The 24,311-nt window shown below is 34.2% G+C and overlaps 1 protein-coding gene across 4 annotated transcripts in view; it reads left to right on the top strand.

Moving 5' to 3' along the window:
- LOC145293940 (uncharacterized) overlaps positions 1 to 24,311 on the top strand; it is a 174,318-nt gene that overhangs the window by 114,712 nt on the left and 35,295 nt on the right. For all 4 annotated transcript variants that reach the window (XM_080140800.1, XM_080140796.1, XM_080140798.1 and 1 more), the window contains 2 exons: positions 997 to 1,191; positions 23,843 to 23,980. In XM_080140800.1, the coding sequence (XP_079996926.1) occupies positions 997 to 1,191; positions 23,843 to 23,980 (333 nt within the window). The remainder of the gene's footprint in view (positions 1 to 996; positions 1,192 to 23,842; positions 23,981 to 24,311) is intronic.

The following is a 24,311-nucleotide window of genomic DNA, read 5'->3' on the forward strand; positions in this document are numbered from 1 at the left end:
CCACCCTTACCCTTCCTCCAGAATTTTTGCCCTCAAATTCTATCCTAGGACATCCTACAGTCAGGAAATGAACTATCTTAATAAAATGGAGGCATTCCAAGCCTCATAAGAATCAGCCAATTTTGCTGAGGAAAAAGAGACAGAGAGAGAGAAAGAGAAATCGTTCCCCGTGGAGATGGTGATAACTCGGTAATTCCAACTTGCTGAGAACTTTCTGACTACAAAATAACTGCCAAATTATTATTCTCTGAAGAGCACCGGGACTACTACTACTGGACAGTTGATTTGAATACCAACAAACTGCTTTGAGTAACTGCTGACTAAAACATTACCATTCGGCATAGGCCAATTTCTATCTGTAAGTTTTGTAAATAAAGCTTTTTGGCGCTTGTCGTTCTGGTACTTGTCTCTGTGTTTCTGTTGCTTAGAGCCTAAATTGGCTCAACTTTCGATTTTTTTTGTTTTCTTTTTTGTTCATTTTGTGTGTGATAAGAAGTTGGTGACTTTTTCTTCAATTTTTCTTTTTGTTTTCTTGATTGAGAAGCTCAACGTTTTTAAGTTGGATTTTGTGTCTTTTAGGTGTGTTTTTTTTATTCTAACATTTCCTACTAAAATTTTTCAGTTTCAAACATCACAATCTTGAATAAATCTATCCGTATGCAATGTGGTGGGGGTGGTCTATTGGTACATTGCTTATGTATATATTTATTTGAGTTTGTTTTGCTTTCATTTAAAAAAAATGTTTTTGTTTTTTAAATGGCCTTATTTTTGAAAATTAGAATCATGATTTTGGAAAAAAAAAAAGAAGAAAAACAGTATTTTAAAAGAAAACCTATTAGCAATAACCATTCTTTTGATCTCTAATTAAAACCTTTTAGTTCTGTCATAAAATACCATGTTTTAATCATTCTAGTTTTGAATTCTAACCTGACTGCTTTACGCCCTTCCTCACCCTGCCCTGATAAAATTTTAAACTATCGTAATGTTTGTTTTTAGGTTCTAAAGAATGAACCTGCAAATGGGTTTGCTATGGTCCATTTGGGTTTCATCATCAAAACACATGATAATAATCCAGCCAAAGCGATTCCGTACTTGCGAGATGGTATTGCAACTGGTGATAGTGGTGTCCTCGATGCAAGATTCTTTTTCCATCTGGGAGATGCGTACCAAAGAGTCAGACAACATAAACAGGTAAGGGGTGTCGACGCACTGCAAGACGACCCATCAGAAATGTCTTCTATTGCCTTCATATCCGCAAGGTCTCACTATTTTATATTTTTGTGGCATGATCTGTGAATGTCTTTTATAAAAAGGAATGTAAAATGGACCTAATGGATACATTTGCAGACTATGTAGAGTTTGGATGAATCTATTATAGTCATATTGACTCTAACACTGTTAGTAAAGGTATTAACTTTTCCTGGTCTGTATAAAATAGTCTTTCAGCATGCTAATCCGTGAATTATTACCACACACTTCCCATACAAATGATTATAATTTGAATTTAGCATGTATGAATCACAAGTAAATCTCATTACCATAAAAAGTCTGTCTGGTAATCCAGAACAAGAATATGTAACTGACCTCGTTTTAATGTAGTCTCATTGTTGAATATCATAATTTGTGATCATTGTTTTAAGAGTGTGAAAAAGGAACTTGTAATTCGACTTGCTGCGGTTCTTCGGTGAAGAAAGAAGTCAGCAAAACTTTACATAAAAAAGGGAACATTCAAAAGAAAAGGAGGAAAGGAAAAGAATGTTGTCTGCCAAGGGGTGCTGGACTGTAGGAGTAAATTAAAGATTGTTGCTTACAATGTGATTTTATCATTTGTATTGAACTATGTAGCACAATATTAATTTCTGAGTGTTTATTAGTATATAATAATTTATCTGGTTTAGGTTGAGTTCTATATTTAAAATACAATGGACACTATTTTCATAGAAATGTTAATAAACTTATATTTGCTGTATGTTAGTTTTCTGTCCAAAAAAGTATTCTTTTTTAGCACTATTCAGATAAATATCAAAAATATTTGTTGATTAAATATATCTCTCATTCTCTTGAATTTCCGCAAGTCTTTCTAATATCTAATCATCATGCAGTCCGTCAGTCATGACAATGACTAATTGGGGTCTCGGTGCTTTATCCTTCAGTATTAGCGTAGTCCTCTTTCTGTGTGAAATGTCCGGTCACAGGCACTGCATATGTGGGTGCTGGGGTTGTGTTGTCGATAGTGTCTCACCTCTAAGGCTTCTCCATTAGGTATTAATATTAGGTGTCACAACCCAGCATGTTTAGTGTGTGAATATGAATGAATCTTTCTCAGTGGAATAAACACAAATTTCTACATTCTTGCGCGGTACATACAGCAACGATGAGTGTGGCCATTCACATGTAGTAATGGCCACACTCATCGTTGATCTGGTGAGAACTGATATGTCGACATGATTATGCCATATTTTTTACATCCTCAGTCTTCATTAAGACGTGCCTCTAGGAGGAGGAAAACTTTGATGTAAAACCTGAGGTCTACTGTATGCTCTCTCTTGTGGCTGCTATTGCACTGATTGAGATTAGCAGTTGTACCAAAAAATGTGGTTCGTTCTGCACAAAGCCTTCACCACTAAAAACAAATATGTGGATTTCCAAACAGCTTATTGTTGTGGTGGACCTCGTAGGTGATGGGAGTATCATAATAAATTAATATAGTGAAATTCTTTGCAATTTCAGGTTGTGATAACGCCTCTATTTTTGGAGTTATTGTGATGAAATTTCTAACAAATTTTTCTCTTTTCAATTCTTTCCCTTGTATCATTTTTTTTTTTTTTTTAAATTTAGTTATTTTCAGTAATAGATGACATATTTTTTAATGTTGATGATTTTTCAACTTAGATACACATAATATTGTGTGCATTTTCTCTGCATATAAAAATATTTCCATCTTAAAAGGAACTACTCCTGAATATGGTGGGTTCAATATAGTTTTAAGGCGTCTTTCACAAATATAAATCCAAATTGAAAACTTTATTCAATTAATATAGTCACCTCATTATCAAATTGTGCTTCTATTTTTACATGATAATGTAGCATATAAAGCATCAGGACGTGTGGAAAAGAACTCCATAAAGTGCTTGATCACAAATGTGAAAACTAAAATACAAATTATTAATATAAAAACTGCATGTTATATATTTCAAAGAGGTACCATAGTATCTTTGCAGTGGATCTGCCTTTTTAAAAGGCTTTTAAAAATCCAAACAAATCCTCAGTGACTCATGAAATGAAAAACAAAGTGAGTCCTTGATTTGTTTTTCATTTTAACCATGGTACGTAATGTATAGTTTATATATATATATATATATATATATATATATATATAATGTACACATACACATTTTATTTTTTATTGCCGTATCTTTGTTAAGTTACATTATTGTTTCAGCTACCTGGCCGTTTTTTTGGCCGTCTGTAGCTTCCTCAGACTTTTACAGAAAAAATGATACAAGAGAAAGAATTGAAAAGAGAAAAATTTGTTAGAAATTTCATCACAATAACTCCAAAAATAGTTTTTTTCTGTAAAAGTCTGAGGAAGCTACAGACGGCCAAAAAAACGGCCGGGTAGCTGAAACAATAATGTAACTTAACAGAAAGATACGGTAATAAAAAAATAAAACTCATATTTGTTCTACAACAGTATTGAGCACTTTCTTCAGTTTTTATTAATTACCATTTCCACTAAATATATATATATATATATATATATATAATTATTAAGCCTCTTTAAGAATAAGTAAGGTTGAGCACTCTCGAGGAAGTAAAAACTAAAAAGCAGTCAACTAGTGTTTATGCAACATTCATGACTTCTACTCGTTTGAACACTCTAGACTGTCTACTGTCTGAGCCAGAGTTTAGCGTTTATAAGTTAATTCCCTTCAATTGTTTAGTGGCCTGTAAATAAAGGCTTAGCAAATAGTCAAAGGTGGCTTTGTGACTGGGTTTGAATCTCACAACCGGTGGGAATTGTCACTGCCTACACTGATGATTGTGGAAGCATGAGACATTAATGTCTGTAAGTATAAAAAATAATTATATATTACAATAAAAAAAAAATGCGAGCCTGAAAAGTAATATGGTTAAGCTAAAACATTGGAAACAATTCAATTACATGTTATATGTAGTCAATTCTTAATGTTGCAATATTTTAAGTTATAAATTTATATTTCTTACTAGAATATCCTGTCCTTTTGTTTCCCAGTTTTAACATCTAGTCTTTTACTTTTTCATATTTAAACTTAACCATATTACTTTTGATGCTCACACTTTTTCTATTGGAATCCATGATTTTTCCAGGCTTCCACTTGGTTGCTATGGAAACCAGTCATAAAAAACGTTGCTCACCTCCTTACGTTTTTTTATGATTGTGAACACCAGAAAATTCATAACTTTTGTTTTACTGAAAGAAAATTGAATCTTTTTTTCATAATATAACTAAGATGGTGATCTAAAAACTGTAATAATTGTTTGAAATTTGGTTGAAAAATGTGCGAGCGGTGAAGCTTTAAAGCAGTTCTAAATAACTAAAACTGCCACTTAACCATGTATTCAAACACGATAGTGTTTGAATGATATTGCTGGTGAAATGATTTAATTTCTAAAAAATATGTTTGGATTTAGAGTGATAAGTCATAAACTAACTCCACTCCAAATGTTTCTGCCATGTTTTGTCTTTACATCTTAAAAAAAATTATTAGGTCGTTGCATAAATTCCTGCCGTTTTTTAATTTTTTTGTTTAAAGAAAATGAAAGAATTTTAACAGCAAAAGTAAGTTCGTGTGCCATCCAAGCTCCAAGTTTTTGTGAATCCCATCAATTGAAGATGGCGTGAAATTGTCTCAAAATCACACTTCATCTTTTCACCCAATTCTCTACATTTCTGATGGTCATCTTCTTTCGAAGGAACCCTGAGTTGGTCCTCATCTATCTTGATTGGTTTTTTCGGAATGAGGAGCATTATTGAGGCCAAGATTACTGTTTGAATCTGGTAAACCAATCTCGAACAGTTCTCTCAGATGTAGTGTTTTCTCTATATACAGCACAAATATCCTTGGTCATTTCACTCGTTTTTTGATCTCAATAAAAGGCGAAAAGAACGTGTCGAAAATGTGACTTTTTAATCTACTTGACAATCCATTTGACAGTTCTGAAAAACAAGAAAAAATTATGAGCAAAAAAAACGATGACCATTATCTTATAGAACAGAATACGTGCTTTCTAATGATATATAACACTTTGCCAAATATCAAAACATGTTTTAGAACAAATATTTTTTTTTTATGAAACGGCGGGAACTTGTTCAACAACCTGATACTTTACAAATTATGCTTTTTGGAAAGTAATTTACTAATCTCAGCAAATAGTACCTATTTACAATATCTCCCCATGGGACAGAGTTAGACACCAGGGTCGTTTTTTAACGTGGAGAAAAGGTACAAAAATAAAAAAATTGTCTCGGTCGTGAAGGACTGCTCCTCCACCGAAAGAGAACAAGAAATGGAAGTGCAGCATCTGAAGAACAGATACTACACTTTGATTTTGGCCAAAAGGCCAAACTAATTTTCCTCAAACCTCTGCTTCCGCTGATACAAATGGTTGCCTAAATAAAGTATGTGATTATTAAAATGCTTAGTTTAATTTATACTGATACAATGCATAAATATCAAACGCTTGAAATGACAAATGTATGATTTGTCTTAAAGAGTACTGTTATTTCTGTTGTCATACATTTCAATATGGTTTAATCACTAGTGGTGAAAGTATCAAAAAGAAACCCAATTCATATGCATAGCTATTTTTATGATTTTAATCATAAAGATCATAAATATATCAATGGTAAAATGTAAAAAAAAAAAAATCATATATAACAATATGAAGTGAGGTAAATAAATAAAAACAAATTACATGTTGTCATTAGGGCTATCACAAGAGAATATTCATTTCATTGTTTTGACTCTCGAGCATATATCCAACACTGTTAGACACAGTTAATCAATCGAGAACCACATCACTCTATCTAAAAACATAAGATATTAACTGGTATATACTCGAGTGTCAAAATAATGAAAATATTCTCTTGTCACAGCCGTCTTTATCACTAATATATATATACTAGACTTAAGGAACATGAACTGGAATAGATACATTGAGAGCATTGCTAAGGCTGCTGCGAAGAAGGTGGGCTCTCTCTACCGTGCTAGAAAACTACTTACGCCTGAAAGTATCCTATACCTCTATAAGGCCACTATTCGCCCATGTATGGAGTACTGTTGTCACATTTGGGCTGGTGTATCTGTTACTTGTTTCTCACTCCTGGACAGGGTTCAAAATGGAGTATATATCTAACACTGTTAGACACAGTTAATCAATCGAGGACCACATCACTCTAACTAAAAACAAGATATATACCCAGAGTCAAAATAATGAAAAGAATAATCTCGTCATAGCCCTAGTTATCATAACTATGTTAAATCATTTATCTGAATTCAAATATATCAGATTTACATTGAATTTAATCCATAGTCATTTTTGTAGTTTGAAAACTAAAGCACTTTTCAAACTTTGACCAATGTTAATTTTAAGGCGGTAGGAAATAATGGAATGTTTCCGAAATCCATGGTTCTTGATCTCAGTAAACATGACTAAGCATGTTTATCCTCTACACCGTTCTCACACATTTTTTTTTCTTTTGCTGGTGTATCTCCTCCCTGTAAACGCAACTATTATGACATTCTTGGAGTCTGGCCATGCTACAATGTCAGGACGTTTTTCTGTTTGATCTGATGGGAAATTGTAAGGATGTTTTGAGATTTACCCACATCTTTCAATCACTTTATTTTTAACATCTTTTAAACAAACGCATTTCAGGTGAAAACATGTCATGCCAAAATTAGTATAAATTCACAAAATAAAGAAAAATGATCCAGTCTATGATGTGCTACACATATTTTAAATAAAAAGTAACAAATACAGTCCAGGATATCTGGATTAAAGATGATGGTATGAATGATTTAGTCAAAATTATCAATTGTAGTTACCTCCCCTTGGATCTTATGAGCTCTCCAACATTAAAAAAAACTCAATAAATTGCTAAATTGAAAAATGTTTATTTTTACTTGTAATTATTTTTCTACTGGATAATTTTTCAGAATTTATACAATTTTTGACATGACATGTAAATATGAAATAATGTTTTCACCTGAAATGTGTGGGTTTGTTTAAAAGATCGCCAATATAAACAAGCACCAAACCTTTAATAATCTGCATGTGTCACCATGATTTTAAATGTATTGCATGCCAGAGAAGAAGCTAGTTCAACTTTAGCAAAGTGAACACTGTTGCAACAACATTTAATAAACTGCCAGGAAGTGAAGATCAGCTCCCCTCTATTATAAAACAATTTTATAAATTTAATATTGCTATCGATAGTTTGAATATTGTCTTTACATGGAAAACTAAAAGAAAGAAAAACACTTTTTACATTATAGACTGTATATTTTTTTTTTTCTTTAAATCAATTTATATTTTCTTGTAATGATGACTAAATATAAAATAGTAATCAAGTTAAAGAGTGAAGAAAAGGTTTACTATTTAATAAAGAAATGTCTTATCTCTGTAAAGTTTAATGTGTGTATGTATGTGTATATATATATGTGTGTGTGTGTGTGTATATATATATTCTTAGATAAGAGAAAAATCCAGGTTGTCCTCGACAGTCGTACATCTAAACAATATGATATAAATGCGGGAGTGCCCCAGGGGTCTATCCTTGGACCTCTACTGTTCCTGATATTCATAAATGACCTCCCCGATGACACCACACTCTATAACAGACACGACAGGAAAACAAATGAACACATATCTAAAGAAATGGCAGAAACACTAGAAGATGACCTCCAATCTGTAGTGGAATGGGGACAAAAATGGATGGTCATGTTCAATGCCGCCAAGACTAAACTAGTTTCATTCAATAATTACAAGAAACCTTTTCTACCACCTATAGCAATGGCCAACGACTCTTTATCTGAGAGTACGTCTTTGTCATATTTGGGCTGGTGCATCGGCTACTAGTCTCTCACTCCTTGACAAGGTTCAAAAGAGAGTCGCAAATCTGATAGGCCCTGAACTGGCATCTAAGCTTCAGCCTCTGTCCCATCGACGAAACGTTGCATCCCTCTGCCTGTTCTACAAGTATTATAATGGTGAATGCTCTGACGGACTGCAAGCACTTGTGCCCCCACGACGTGAACACACTCGACAGACCCGATGGGCTGCAAAATCCCACCCCCACACTGTAGAAATCCCTATATGTAAAAGATCTTTCTACTCCAGTATTTTCTTCCCCAGAACCTCTAGACTTTGGAATTCCATTCCAGGTCCCTGCTTCCCCAACTGTACTGACGTGCAGAAGTTCAAGTGCAACATGAACCAACATCTTGCTGCCCAAATCCCTACATAGTACCCCAGTAGTTGTTGCCCCTGTTAGTAGCCCCCTACACCAAAGTGGCAATGTGCCTTGTATGGGGTGAAAATGTAATTAAAAAAAAAAAAATATATATATAATATATATAATTACTAAAAATAACCCCTCATTTCCCCCTTTTATCTAATTTATGTTTGTTAAACATACAATTAGAGTTTAAGAGAAATATACTTTAGAAGTGTATTTTGGTTTTCTTTTTTGAAATATATATAAACGGCTATATGTCTGTCTCTCCATATTTTCAAACTCTATCTCCTCCGAAACTAAAAGCCGCAGAGCGGCGCTAGGGGCCTCAAATGATTGAATTTTATATGGGCCGTTCTTCTATGAGTCTTTAGCCAGTTAAAATAGTTTTTTTTTTCTTTTTATGGGTAAAAATTGAAAAAATTGTTAAACATTTTGTACATTCATCTTAGTTTATTTTTAATTTTTAATCAGTTTATATGCATGTCATGTTGTTACAGTGCTACCGTTTCGGTTTCGATTCTCGCTGATGGCACCTAAATACCTTTTTTTAACTTTTGAAATCACGACTTTGTAATAATGTACACAAAATCTGGACAAATTAGAATATATTTAAGCATATTTTATGCCCGGGCAAAGCCAAGCACGCCCCCCCTCCAGCTATATATATATATATATATATATTTGTATATTTTGGCAGCAAGTCATTATTCGAGCACATCTGATTGAACACGACAGTTATTCTTTTTTCCGATTTTTCTTACTAACACCACACTAAACCAAACTAATTTAGTGTATGAATTTATTTGCCTCCTCGAAGAATGTCTGTGAATCCACCCTAAAAACTCGTACAACGCATACATAGGCCACACAACAACAACACTCTCCCGACGACTAACCTATCATTCAGCTGACAATAGTGCTATAAAACAACACCTAACATCCCATGATAAAAACCTAGTCGTCCGACATTAGAAATATCTTAACGAACAATGCTAAAATTAAATACGTTAACAACTGCACACAGTATTTAATAACTAACAAGAAACTAAATAAATAAACTATAAAATAAGAAAATCGAAATTAAAAATAAAAATTATCCCTAATCTTCCTGCACCCACCTTTTATAACCAAAAAATTATAAATACAGAAAACAAGCAAAAGAAAACGATAACAGTTGCTTCTAATGATAATCTGATGCACCAATAGAAAGCGCTTGAGAAGAACATGGCCGAATGTTTCCATGTGTTAGAATTAAAACGTTTTCATCTTAAATTCTATGCAATTATGCAGAATTTAGAAACTATGCATAAATAGAATTGAATTTAATAGTGAAATGAAACAAATCATTTAGCAAGAAACCATGAAAAATAAGTAATTATTTATTGCGGACTATTATCCTCATCTTTTCTTAGTTGTTTCACAATGTTACGGCCAACTTTTCCTCTGGCCTTCGTCAGGTGGTGACCGCGACGTATAGAAACTCTGAATCTCCTGACTGCATTCATTGCAATTACTGCCTTTTGTAGTTGTTGTCGTCTCACCGCGTTTTTGGCCAAGTAAATCTCTGGCCGGCTTTAGGTAGGATTGAAATCGCTATCTTCAGACAATTATCACCTGGAACCATAGAGATTCAACGTCTCTATCAACTCCTCTCAACAACAACTACAGAAGGCATTAATTGCAGTGAATGCAGTCAGGAGATTCAGAGTTCCTATCCGTCGCGGTTACCATACAGTGTTTACCGATGTATTGGAAAATTCAAAATGGCGCCCGACTCTCTCTTTACCACGGTAAGTTTGGGAAAGGGTGTTATAAATAATAAACTAGACAAAATACTGTTAGAAATTTGCTCAACATATGTTACCGTGACATAAGTTGACGTATATTCAGAGTTTTTTTTAATTTTTTTTTTTTTTTTTATAGTATTTTGTTTAGTTTATTATTTATAACACCTTTTCCCAAACTTACCGTGTTAAAGAGAGTCGGGCGCCATTTTGAATTTTCCAATACATCGGTAAACACTGCATGTTTTTCGAGCTGAATAAACATGTTACATTGAATAAAAACACAAAAAATATATCCAGTTAGGTAGAAAAGTAACTTATCTTGCCTTTGATAACATTTATTTGTTATATATTTGTTTTTTGACAACTTTTTCGAATCTGTGTACAGTAATACAAATCTAATAAAATTAATAAATAATACTCATCTCAATAATGAATTCCAATTAAATAATATATAGACTTTCACATATTTATGACTGAGTATATTGAGAAGTTCATTTTAATAATTTTTTTAATATAAAAAGTAGGTATATAATATCAATGTCAGAGAGAAAAAAATCTCAACTTTATAGTCAGAGAAACCAAAGAAACATTTCAAGGAAAACAGTAAGTGTAATCTGATAGCTTGCAATGTTGATGTGTCTAGTTGGGACAGTGCTGCCAGTGATCATGAAAAGTGGCGCTCCATAGTTTACCTCGGCTGTGATAGTTTTGAGAAAGAAAAACATGACAATACAAAAATTAAATGTATATCTGGAAAGAAAATCTGCCAGATCTGCCAAAAGCTTTTAAGTTGAACCATGTTTGTGACAAATACAATAAGATAAATTCATCTATGGTCTGCAAATCAAATGGGGAATCTAAAACGTCACATGAATGCCCACAATGAGGCAAAAAAGGGGAGAAACAAACCAAATATTAAGATCTAATGTATGATGTGAAAAGAAACTGGAATTTTAGAGAGATATCAATCATACCAGTTATTATAGGTGCCACAGGGCTTGTGAAGAAGAACCTGAAGTCCTACCTAACGAATATTCCTGGTGAACCAAGTGTAAAAGTTATCCAGACAATTACATTTAAGGGAACAACGAGGATACTAAAAAGAGCTTTCGGTATGTTTCAATAAAAATCAGGGCAATGTTGGCAGCTTTCTTGACTGCTCCATATCCAATGTTACAATCTTCAAAGGAAGAAAAATTTAAAAAAAATAAATAAATAAAAAAAGCAGTACCAGTTGGTGTCCTTCCACCTCAGCATGAGTGTGATCTCTGCAATAAATTGTATAAAAACAAGATTGGTCTGAAGAGTCACCTTCATTCCCACAGAAGATAGAAACTGCTCTCTGTCACATCATATGTGTATTTGTATTTAAAAAAAAATTAAAATGTAAAATAAATAAAAAAGGAAGAATAAAAAGAATAATCAGCAATAAAGAAAGGGAAAGTTGGTCTTCTGTCAAGATGGAGAAAGAAAAAGAGAGAAAATAGTAATAAAACAAATGCAAAATTACATACTTTATAAGTTTATTAATTCAAGCAGTACGGCAAAGAATAGTTTATAAAAGTTCTTTTAAATATAGTTTTTTCAAAGAAACAGGTCCACTCTTATTTAGAATTCGACTTTATAAAAAATAAAATACAGAAAATAGATTTTTTTTTTTTCAAAGTGTAATATATGACTAAGTAAAGAATATTGGATTCCAGAAAATAGGTAAAAACATTTATCGTGTTTTTGAAACCCAAATTGAATAGTTACTTCCTTTTTTATATTTTATTTGGCATTATTTATTTCTGTACAATATAATATTGACCAATGTTTTTGTAATTGAAAAAAAAAAAATTTATTTTTTCATGGCATATTACTACTATTAAAGGCTTCTAAAATGAAATTATCTGCACATAATCATAAAAATTATTTCTAAACCTTTTTGTAATAATTCTTAACAATACTATCTACATAATTTAATTTTTTTAAAAATCATCTTTCTACTCCACTTATTTATATGATATTAAATTTCTATTTTTTTTTTTTAAATTTAATATGCTGACTTTTAAATCTTTAAAGTTGCAACATTTTTCACTTTTAAAAAAAATTTTTTGTAAATTTTCATTCTTCCTAACGTTTTTTTGGCACTGGTACAGTTTAATCAGGACATTAAAAAATGAAAATATTGAAAAAAGGTTATATTGTACATATCCATTTTGAACTGAAGATCAAACACGTTTTTATGACAGCACGTTGAAGGCAGTAATCTTGTAATTTTTCTTAGTCTTTGTTTGGAGTTAAGAACACGCCACGGGAGATAACTCCAGTTAAAGCGCCGACATTCCCTCCCCATCTTTAATGTATGCTCTCCGATAAACACAAATTCATTCATTTATTAACAAAGAAAACCATAAACAATTCATTTTATTCTCGCAATAATTAAGAACATTCAACAGTGGGCAACAACTTACTGTCAAGGGAGATAATTAGTTTTAATGATTCATCTCCCTTACTATACAAAACTCCACAAATAAGAAATGCCTAACTTACAATTATGACTAAAAAAAAAAAAAAACGACGGGGTTCAGGACTGTGTACGTTAATTTCTGACATTAGTAAATTTTTTCCTGGGTAACGAATATCAAAATATTGAACAGACTATTGATATTAAGTTTTGATTTTTTTTTGCCATTGTGGAAATAAGGCTCTGGAAATGTTTCATTTATGAAGTTGAGTTAAAACAAAGAATTTGAAGGTAATTATGTGATTAGAATGTCACCTTTGTATAACATGCCCTTGTTGAGGATAAATGTGTGTTCAAAACTCCAACAACAAAAGTACCGAGTTACGTACATACAAAGAATACATTTATTTATAAACAATGGAAAAACAACATAAGAGCATGTGTGCAGGTGTACACGTAGGAGCATGCATAATCTTGAAATGTTTGTTGTATGTAAATGCGTTCAAACAGATAAAGTTCTGATAAGTTTGTTAATATTGTTGTAGACTTTTCGTTTGATTGTTAATGACACGTTAATGTTAATGACGAAATTGAGTCGTCTTACCTCTGGTATGTATGCGTATGTGCAGGTAAAAGTTTGCTCTTTTAGTGCATCTTTTGGAGCGATGTGATAGCAAAAAAAGAGAAAGGAAAGAAATGGAAGTGGTGGGGAGATAGAGGGATAAAAGGTCAAAGGAAATGACATAGATGTCATGTCACTGTCAAATACCAGATTGACATTGTTTTTTGTGTGCTACATGAACGTAGCTCGTTTTGTGTCTGTTTTCGAGCCAGACACAAACCTGATTTAGCAGTCATAATTGTTCACTACAATGCTCTCCCACCCTCAGATAGCCGGACGCTATGGAGAAAAATAAATGAAATTAGCAAGCAGATGTAGGTCTGGTGTAGCATGTATATACGCAAGGTTTACAAAGTGGCAGTCCGCATAATTGCATGGAAATATTACACAACGACCACTGTGAGTCATGTGAGTAGTGATTTCAACAGAAGGAGCTGCAAGGTGCTGGTCAGGATCATTACGAGGTGTGTGAGAAGTCGGTGTAATGACGGAATCTGGATCAGGTGTGACAATTTTATCAGGGTTGGCTGCAAGGATGTGTTTTGAATCAGAAAAACTTGTTGCAGGAAATGCTAAATCATAGGAGCTTTCTAAGAAGGCTGGTTTGACACAATCTATTGTGATCGAGTCACATTTACCATTGTGGTTAATGACAAAGTATTTGTCAGAGCGTTCCAACACTAGATATGGTCCATTATAGAGCACCTGTCATTGTCTGCGTATCAAATCGATATGGGTGAAAACGTACTTACATGAATGAAGATCAGTCGGATGGTACTGTTTGGAAATGTACATCACTTGAGACATAAGTTTCAGAAGGTCAGCATAACCGGAGGTGGTTGCAGGTATGGATCTGTTGACTGAAAAATTCACCAGGAAGGCGAAGGGTGGTTCCAGAAACCATCTCTGCTGGTGTAGCATTCAGGTCTTCTTTAATAATGGACTGAAGTCCTAGAAGAATGAGCAGTAAATGTTCGCTTCAGCAATGCAGTTTGGGCTGGGCAGCTTTGAGTCAACGATGAAAGCATTCTATCATTCTATTAGCGGAAGAGTGATAGGTGGTTGTCACAATGTGGGAAATTCTGAAGGATTGGCAAAGGTCTCAGAAAGTGTGACGTAAACTGGTAACCTCTGTTGGTGTACCCACCACTGTTACCACTAAGGTTAGAGATCCAGTTTTCTATAAATGCTTGGGCTACAGCTTCTGTAGAAATGTCATGCAAAGAGATTGCTGCTGGCCAACGAGTGAAGCGCTCTATCATGGTGAGAATGTAGCGATGACTAGCAGAAGATAGCAACAGGTCAATTATGTCCAAATGGATATATGAGAAACGAGCGTCAGTCTGTATGGTTATGTACTTTCGTAGTGTGGCATGAAATACATGTCTGAGTCCTTTGACGTATGTCAACATTTATATTAGGCAAAACAAAATGAGCTGTGATAAGCTTGACTGTTGCGCGTTTGCCCGGGTGTGTCAAGCATGGAAGTGACAAAAAAATTTTCTTCTGGCAAGAAGGAGGCAAGTATGGTCTTGGATGTGCAAGAGACGTATCACATCAAATCAAATGGCATCAGTCTTTTTCTGTGGAATAGTTGAAGTCGATATAAATTCTGTCAAAGGCGTATCTCATTTCTGTTCAGCTGTGATGTAATCCAAGTTTAGAGGTTTCTCAAGACTGTTGAGATCACAAAAGCGGGAAAGCGTGTCTGCTACAAAATTAGTCTTTCCTGGTAAATATTGAATGTCAACAGAATAGTGTCACGATATTCATCTGTTGAAGTGTGTTTACCCGAAATGGAAGATGTAAGGGAAGCAAGCAGAGGTTTGTGGTCCGTGAAAATAGTGAATTGTCTCCCTTTCAACATAAAACAAAAATGTTTTACTGCTAAGTACATAGCAAGTAGTTCTCGACTGAAAACATTGTATTTACGCTGAATGCTCAGCTTAGCAGAAAAGAAAAATGGTGGTCGTGTTTGACCGTTTATGACATGGTTGAGTACAGCACCAGGAGCTACATCAGAAGCAGTTGTCGAAAGAAAGAGCTTAGAAAGTTAAAGTAGATGTAGGATAGTTTTGTGAAGTTCACCAGAACTGTTTTGGATGTGTGGAAAGATGTCAAGGCTTCATCTGAGAGAGACAGCATCTTCTTTTGCGTACAGTGCATCACTGAGCTTGGACAGGTGATGCAAACAGTTGGGAATGAACCGGCGGTAGTAGTTCACAAGTCCAATATAATGACGCTTTTGACGCAAGAAGGTTGGTACAGGAAAATCTTGGACTGCTGGCATTTTTGAAGGCAAGGGTGTAAGTCCAGACTTGTCGATCTTGTGTCCAAGAAAATCAAGAGAACTGACACTGAATTCGCACTTTGCAACATTGATTTTTAATCTATAGGATTGTAAATGTTGAAACACTTCAGTTACATGGGCCGAGTGTTCTTCCTGTGAGCATTTTGTGATGAGGATGTCATCGATGTACGCCAAAACGATGGGTAGTCCACGAAGGACTTCATCAATACATCTTTAGAATGTCTAGGCAGCATTACACAGTCCAAAAGGTAGGTGGGTGAATTCAAATAGTCTGAAAGGAGTGCATATCACGGTCTTAGGAATGTTTTTCTCGGCAACGGGGATTTGAATATTTATATGCATGGACTAAGTTGATATGCAAAAAAAAACTGTAGAGCCGGATGAGGATGCAGAAAAATTGTGCAGTTGTGGAATCTGGCATCTGTCGGAAACAGTTGCTGCATTGAGAACTCGGTAGTCTCTGTGGGGTCTCCAGTCTCTTTCTGATTTCTTGGGTACCATGTGAAGTAGGGATAACCATGGCATGCTTAAGGGCTGTATGATGCTGGGATCCATCGTGGGTTTAAATTCTGAGCGGGCCGGGCTAACTTTTCTGGGGATAGCATGCACGGGAGCACCATTGGTTATGATATAATGACGCACGTGATGTTTGATGTCATCCGTGTGGGAAAAGGGTTCAGTAATCTCAGAAAACTGGTTTAACAGGTCTGCAAAAATTGCATTTGATTGACTTGCCGTGCGGATGTTTGGTGTATCGCAGTGGACAGAAAGAGAAGTCTTTGTGTCGGATAAACAACGTCTTCTCAGGTCAACGAAAAGTTGAAAGTGGGAAAAGACATTAGTGCCAAGAATAGGTATCTTTATGTCGGTGATGATAAAAATCCACAGGACACCGCATCAAAGCCCAAGGTCTAAAGTGAGTGATGAGTAGGGCTATGACAACAGAGTATTCTTATTGTTTTGACTCTCTAGTATATATCCGACACAGTTAATCAACCGAGAACCACATCACTCTATATAAAACATATAAGATATCAACAGATACATACTCGAGAATAAAAACAATGAAAAGAATATGCTGTTGTTCTAGCCCTAGTGATGAGGTACCAAAGGTTCGGATGGAACTGCCATTCATGGCTTGGTGGAAAAAAAGTCTGCTGCTGTTTTGTTATATCGGGAAGGGGTTATTACACTAACAGTGGCACCAGTGTCTGCAAGGAATTTCCGACGCAAGAGTACACCAGATACATATAATAGGTGACATGACTGGAGAGACGGGGTGCAGTTTGTTGCACAATCCCTACCCTGGTCTACCTGTTTAAATGGTCTGTCTTGAAGGTGCAATGTTGGTCGCATTTGCATGCCTTCTCTGCGAAACGACGATGGTAATAACACCAAACAGATCGTGAAGTAGATCTGTGTGACGTTGCAGCAGGCGTATGTCTTGGAGGTTGCGTCTGTGGCTAAGGCGTGATTGTCTATCTGCTATGAGAGCATATATCGCTTTAGTAAGGGATAGCGATTTCTGAAGATCAAGAGCTGGAATTAGTTGCAGAGAGTGTGGCAGCAGGTTTGGTCGCAACGGTGATCACAGCTGGCACATAGTAATAATTATCAGCAACACGGTCAGCGATAATCGTTAGCTGTTCAAGGTCTTTGTCTCTCACTAAAATGGACAGGGTGTGAGACAATTGTTAAGGCAATTTGTCCAACCATAGTTACTGAAGGATGTTCTTGTCCATGGTGTGTCTGCCAAGCAAACTTTTTATCTACCTCAAAAGCTGGGAGGGTTTTTGGTCACTGAGGGATAAATCATTGAAAAGCTGTTTCAACCTGGCAGTCTCCAATGTGCCTGTTTGTTCAAGTATGGCATGTTTAAGCGTTTTGTTTGGATTATCTCTGAGAGGTGCTTTAAAAATATCCTGTACATTTTCCTACAAAATAACTCTGTCAATTTTCGGTCTAGAGATTCGAGATTTGGCATAAGGAGTATTGAGATTTAGGAAAATCTTTTTAATCGGTTTTCAATTAGAAATTTGGCTTTCAAGGGGTCAAAGTTCAATGATTTGACCTTTGAAAACTCTACCAAACTCCTCTACTAATTTTGGGTCCAAGCACTTGAAATTTCAAATGTAGGTTACTTGGACATGGATCAAACTTTTTAATTTAGTTTGAGCCCCCCCCCCAAAAAAAAATGTTAAGAGGTCAAAATTTGGGTCAATGTTAAAAAAAGTTGACCTGTGCGATCTCTACTAAATTACTCAGCCAATTTCTGGTTTAAACATTTTTGATATTTTACATAAAGGTTGGGTATTCAGAGATAGGGCAAGCTTTTTAATCAGTTTGGATCGAAAATTTGAGCTGCTAAGGGGGTCAAAGTTCAAAAGATTTGACCATTGTGGTGTCTAGCAAACTACTCAGCAAATTTTTGGTTTAAACATTTGAAATTTATGCATAACGGGTATTCAGACATGCAGCAAGCATTTTAATCAGTTTTGGGGTGAAAATTTGGCTGCCAAAATTGAAAGAGTTGACCTTTGCAGATTCTACCAAATTCCTCTGCCAATTTTGTGTCTAAAGACTTGAAATTTTAAATGTAGGTAACTTGGACATGGGTAAAACTTTGTATTTTGATTTGAGACCAAAATAATAAATGTTAAGAGGTCAAAATTGGGGTCAAAGTTTAAAAAGAAATTGTCCTCTGCGGTCTCTACAAAATTACTCAAGTAAATTTTAGTTTAAACATTTGAAATCTTACATGAAGTTTATTCACATGTAGGGCAAGTTATGAACAGTATATAGGACCTGAGCAAAGCCGGGCTGAACTACTAGTATATCTATAAAAGTGAAATTGTCTGTGTGTGCATACATTTCCCTACCAAACTACTCTGTCAATTGTCAGTCTAAAGACTCGAAATTTGACATAAGGGGTATTGAGACTTGGGAAATTCAGACATAGGGTAAGCTTTTAATCGGTTTTTTGGATGGAAATTTGGCTGTCAAAGTTCAAAAGATTTGACCTTTGTGGTTTCTAGCAAACTATTCAGCCAATTTTGGGTCTAAACACTTGAAATTTTGAATGTAGGTTACCTGGACATGAGTCAAACTTTTTAATATATATATATATACACACAAGCACATAAAGTTATGAACAGTACATAGAGCCCGAACAAAGTCAGGCTGAACTGCTAGTATATATATATATATATATATATATATATATATTTTTTTTTTTAATTTGAAATTTTTATTTTGTTTTTGTTATTATTGTTCTGCCCTCACATGAGTGAAAACAAAATATGTCAGATGTTACATGAAAACTGCAACACGTGGCTAAAACACAGGCGGGTACAAGGGTGGGGATGTGTCCCTCATCACAGAAAATTACGACGAAACGTGTATATATTTTTGGTTGTTCTCATTAATGAAACAAAAGAACAATCGGAATGCCCATTTCGATAATTTAGACGCTGATTGGAGGTTAAAGTTGAAAATCAGAGGTCATTATTTCTGTTTGATCTGCTGCGTTGGTAGGTTACAAATCTTGTTGAGGATAAATGGTAATGGTGAGATAGAGAGGTAAAAGGTCAAAGGAAATGACATAGATGTCATGTCACTATGTCAAATACCAGATTGACATTGTTTTTTTGTGTGCTACACGAACGTAGCTTGTTTTGTGTCTGTATTCGAGCCAGACACAAACTTGATTGAGCAGTCATAAAAGTTTGCTGTACTCTAAATATAATGATATTTTTCTTTTACTCATTTTTTGTTTTTCATGGCATTGCAAAACAAACATTAAAGTACACTCTTGAGCAATGCTTCGCCTGTATTGCTAGTGTTACATAATATATGATGAGAGAACTCATAGCTGTCATCATTGGTGCAAATGCAAAATGAAGAATAAAACAGTATAAGATTATCTTTTAAAACCGGATATGAACATAGGTCAGAGAGTACATTTGGGTGCATATTAGTGTTGGGACAATTAATCGGAATCAGGAATTGGAAAAATTTTAGCCTTTTTTCTGATGCCAAAACCGATTCCTTAAATTATCTTTTTTTATTTGATTTTGGTTTAAGAAACATCTTCCACTGTTGGTAGCAATATTGATTTAAGCTTCCAGTAATACTAAAATCTCTAGATCACCCCCATCACAAGTGTGTTTTTACGTTTGAGAAAATATAGGGACATTTACCATGTGCATTTTACAGTAACCCGGGACGAAATAACACTTTTATAGTTAAATATTTAGAGATTTATAAAGAATTGGAATCAGTAATTTAGTACGGAATCGGTAATTGTATTGGAATCGGGAAAAATATTGAAATCATCCCATCGCTAGTGCATATGCGCTAAGAGAAAAGCAAAACAGAAAATCTTTTCATATAAAATGTTTTCATGTTCCTTTTTTACAATAATTAAAATCAACATATAATGTTACGACAATTTTGATTAAAAAAGAAAAAAAGTAATTACAAGATTTTGATTAAAAAAGAAAAAAAAAAAAAGTAATTACAAGATTTTGATTCTAGAAAAATGTCTAAAATTTAAGACTTAATCTTAAGGGATCTGAAGACGAAATTAAAACTCAAGCAATCTTATTTAGTGACTATGGATAGAACACTTTAAAATACTCTAAAGAAACTAAAATTTAGGGAATATCAAATTAATGTGTAATACCTTTTGTTAAAATTTCACAAAAATTGAAGCTTTCTGAATTTTGATGAAGGGCTTTCGCCCCCTTTTTTTTACATTCTTTGCATAAAACTAAATACAACCCACATTACAATGTCTTATGCCTAGCAACTATTTTCCAAAATTCAGAATGATTAATTAATTAGTTTAGGAGTAAATCCTATACATAGAAATATATAAACATATATTAAATTTTTTTAATTTTTTTTTTTAAACTAAAATACTAAGGGAGGCTATCCTCTAGTAGCTACAGTGATGACAAAAACCTCATCCTCAAACCATCTGTGAGACACTCTGCAAGAACCACTCTGTTACATTACTCTTGTTTTAATCTCATCAATTATCTGAAAGAACGCAATTAAACAAGAGCCATTAACTCCAGAATTTTCCATGTTCATGGGAGTAAAAATAAATCTGTTTTATTTAGATTATTCAGACTCCCGTTCTCATCTTCAGTGTTATTCACAATGTTCCAGTCACTGTAACGTTATTCACAATGTTCCAGTCACTGTAACGTTATTCACAATGTTCCAGTCACTGTAACGTTATTCACAATGTTCCAGTCACTGTAACGTTATTCACAATGTTCCAGTCACTGTAACGTCTCTTGTAAAACTTAAGAAATCTTTCTATTGAATTTGAAAACACTATCAATAATTCCCCCCCCCCACTCTTTATCTGTGCCTAAACCTGAACGTAGGTTCCATGAACATAGCTTCTTTTTTAGAAGTGCACGCCTGTGGAACTATCTTCCGTTTTCCTGCTTTCCAGCTGACTACAATATGGTTGTCTTCAAGTCCAACGTCAACAAGTTCTTGATGAGTCGTTCCACTTAAGTTCACAAATTTACTAAATTTCCATTACTAACGATTACTATATTGTCCAATTGACTACTGTACATGCTTAACCCTTATCCTCGAGTGGTATCTGGGCCTTGATAAGTGGTGATGCCTATGTAAAAAAAAAAACAAAAAAAACATGCTCTCATTCTGTCATCCATGATCAGGTATAAGTCTTAAGTTTCTGGGTATGGCCCACACTAAGAATTGAACCTTCAACTTCTAGAAGAGTGTAACTTTACAACTGAATTTTATCAAATATTTTCTTGAGTCATTTCGAACAATTTTAGTATGAATTCTGGGAGCCTTAAACCTATTCTTGTTTTTAGATCTAATGGATGAAGTAGTTGTTAAAAATTCAGTTAGTTACACTCTTCTGGAAGATTAAATGAAGGATTCTGTTAGAAATTCCGTGCAGATTCTCGAGTTTGACAGATGCACCTAAAGAAGGTTAGAGATTACATTGACCAACATGCGAAAATAACACTCAGTATGAGAATAGTAGTCCGAATAATACAAATCATTATTCCTCGTCTCAAAAATTAAGAAAAATAAATCTGCCTGCAAAAGAATATATACATATTTGCCCCAAACCTCTGGCCTTGATGGAGGGGGGAAACAAAAACTTGCTGCTATTGTTTCAAATGATCTGAAATAACAGCAAGGGGAGATTTGATTTCAGATATTTCTCACATGTTATATCTCCCCTCTTTTGGAAATAAGATACAATTATGAATATCTCCAGTATCAAATAAGCCTTATACGCTGTGAAATTTACTTTATGTATGAAAACCAAAGAGGGGAGGTATAACATATGAGAAATATGCCCAAATTAGCATACATTTATATTTATAGTGTCCAAGCAAACCAGCTGCTTTTGGATGAATTTTGTTTAAGATTTTTTGCTTGATTGTCTCCCCTGTGGCCTTGCCAAGCCCCTACTGTCTATGTATATAAATCTTCGTGATAGATCCCGGTTCAGTTGTGGTCCTGGTCAAATTACTAGTTGAAATTGTGTTGCACTTGAAGGCCTTTGTCGGCATGGGGTGCTGATCTTGAAGAAAGACAAATACTGTACATAACATGATTTATTTATTGTTAAGTGAGAATGGTCTCCTAATGAGACTTAGCGAAACATTCAATAGAATATGGAAAGCAATAATCTCTATATAAATAAAATGAACTCATTTTTTCCCGTCTGATTTTGACATTAATAGGATTAAAAATCAAGATATTTCATGCAAATATAATATGCACAAACGGCAGAACAATATCTGAGGTGTGTTATAGGCTTATTATTTCTCAAATTCCTCGATAATCTTAGATTTCTATACTTTTCCTGCTGAGAAGTCACGGCCAAAATCGGTTAAGATCAATGGAAGTGGTAAAATATTTTCTCTCTAATAAATTCCTCCTCCCCCTGCCACCACTTAACACCGTTTGGGGATCGTTCACAAGGAACAGTTGAGAAGAGAACACCGGTTTGGCTTCGTAGTTCTTTCATGTGAAGTTATTTAAAATCACTAAACTAAGCTGCAGTGCTCTGTGGCGTAGTGGTTAGCATGCTGGACAATTCACATTATATTTTCACGTTCGCGCCGACCTACCGTAGTCGTTTTTTTTTTTTTTTTTTTTTTTTTTCCTAAACAACTGGAATGGACTTTTCTTGGTGGCCGAACTGTTAACATTGCAGATGTTTTTTTTTTTTTGTTTTTTTTCACACACTTTATTTTCCTACTTTTACTCATGACTCCGGGTTTGATCCTTCCTACTAACCTACCATAACATTTTTTAAAACTCCTCCCCCCCCCGTACCGGAAACAAACACTCGGGCAACGCCGGGTACCCCCGCTAGTTTTAAATAAATTAAAATAACATTAAAAGAAAATGATAATATGACTAACAATAATTAACAAAAAAAAAAAATCTATTTACCTATACATTGAGTTTTTTTTATCACACTGGCATTGATATTAAAAGACTACTTTTTCTATTAAAAATTATTAAAACTCAATATACTTAATCATGAATATACAAGCGACTACATGAAGGTTCGCTAATTTGCATTTTATTTTTGAAAACCGAACTTTAATTAATTCTTTATTAGCAGTTAAATTATGTATAAACATATATATTAAAGTGACCTTGTTTTAATAAAAGAAAATATACAATTCTATTTCATGTTTTCTGTGCCTAAACCTAAACTCCATGAGCAAGGTTTCTTTCTTAGAACTGCACACTTGTGGAACTCTTCCATTTTCCTGCTTTCCAACTGACTTCTTGATGAGCCATCCTTTTAAGTAATCCAATTTTCGAAATTGCCACTACTAATGATGTTCCTTTTGACCACTGTACACTTGTTAATCCTTATCCTTGAGTGACCTCTGGGCCTTGATAAATGATGGCTCCTTTGTAAAAAAAAAAAAAAAAAAAAAAAAGAAAGAAAAAAAAAAGTAGCATTGCAAATAAACATATTTTCTCTTGTAAAAGATGAAAATTGTTATCCCATCTGGATAAGGTGCTTTTCACTTCCATTAATTGGTAATTGTTTTCAGGGTTATTTTAGTGGCAATGATTTCCTTTGTAAATTTGAAAATGAATGTAGAATTTCATTTTCCTCCTTGATTTTTAGGCTAAAAAGGTTTACGAAGATGGGGCTTCCAGAAAACTTTTCCTCTCCCCGGATCAACGTTCTCTATATAATGTTGAAAGACTCACAGGTAAATCTTGGTGGAATCCAGAAGAACTACCCTATGCAAAATCTTTAGAGGTAAGTAAAAATATAAATTTAATTATTTATATATATCTTTTTGTACTGCATTCTTCTAAATAATATCTTTTATTGATAGAAAATTGGATATTATTAAGTAATGAATAAAAAAGTTTTGATTTGAATATGCTGTTAAATCAAATATCAAACAAAATGAGGAAGGATTGTCTTCACTGGTATGTATTTGTACTATGCATAAGCGACAACACTGTCCTGCAAACAAGATTCGATATGGGAAAAGGCCGAAAGGATGGCTTAAACAAAGGTGGTTGGATACTTTACACTAAGATTTTGAAGATAGCCGGGCTTCACTATGACTTTTGACTGTGTA

This window comes from Euprymna scolopes, chromosome 15 (assembly GCF_053919585.1).
Source record: "Euprymna scolopes isolate OS-2025 chromosome 15, ASM5391958v1, whole genome shotgun sequence".
In the NCBI taxonomy this organism is placed as follows: domain Eukaryota; kingdom Metazoa; phylum Mollusca; class Cephalopoda; order Sepiida; family Sepiolidae; genus Euprymna; species Euprymna scolopes.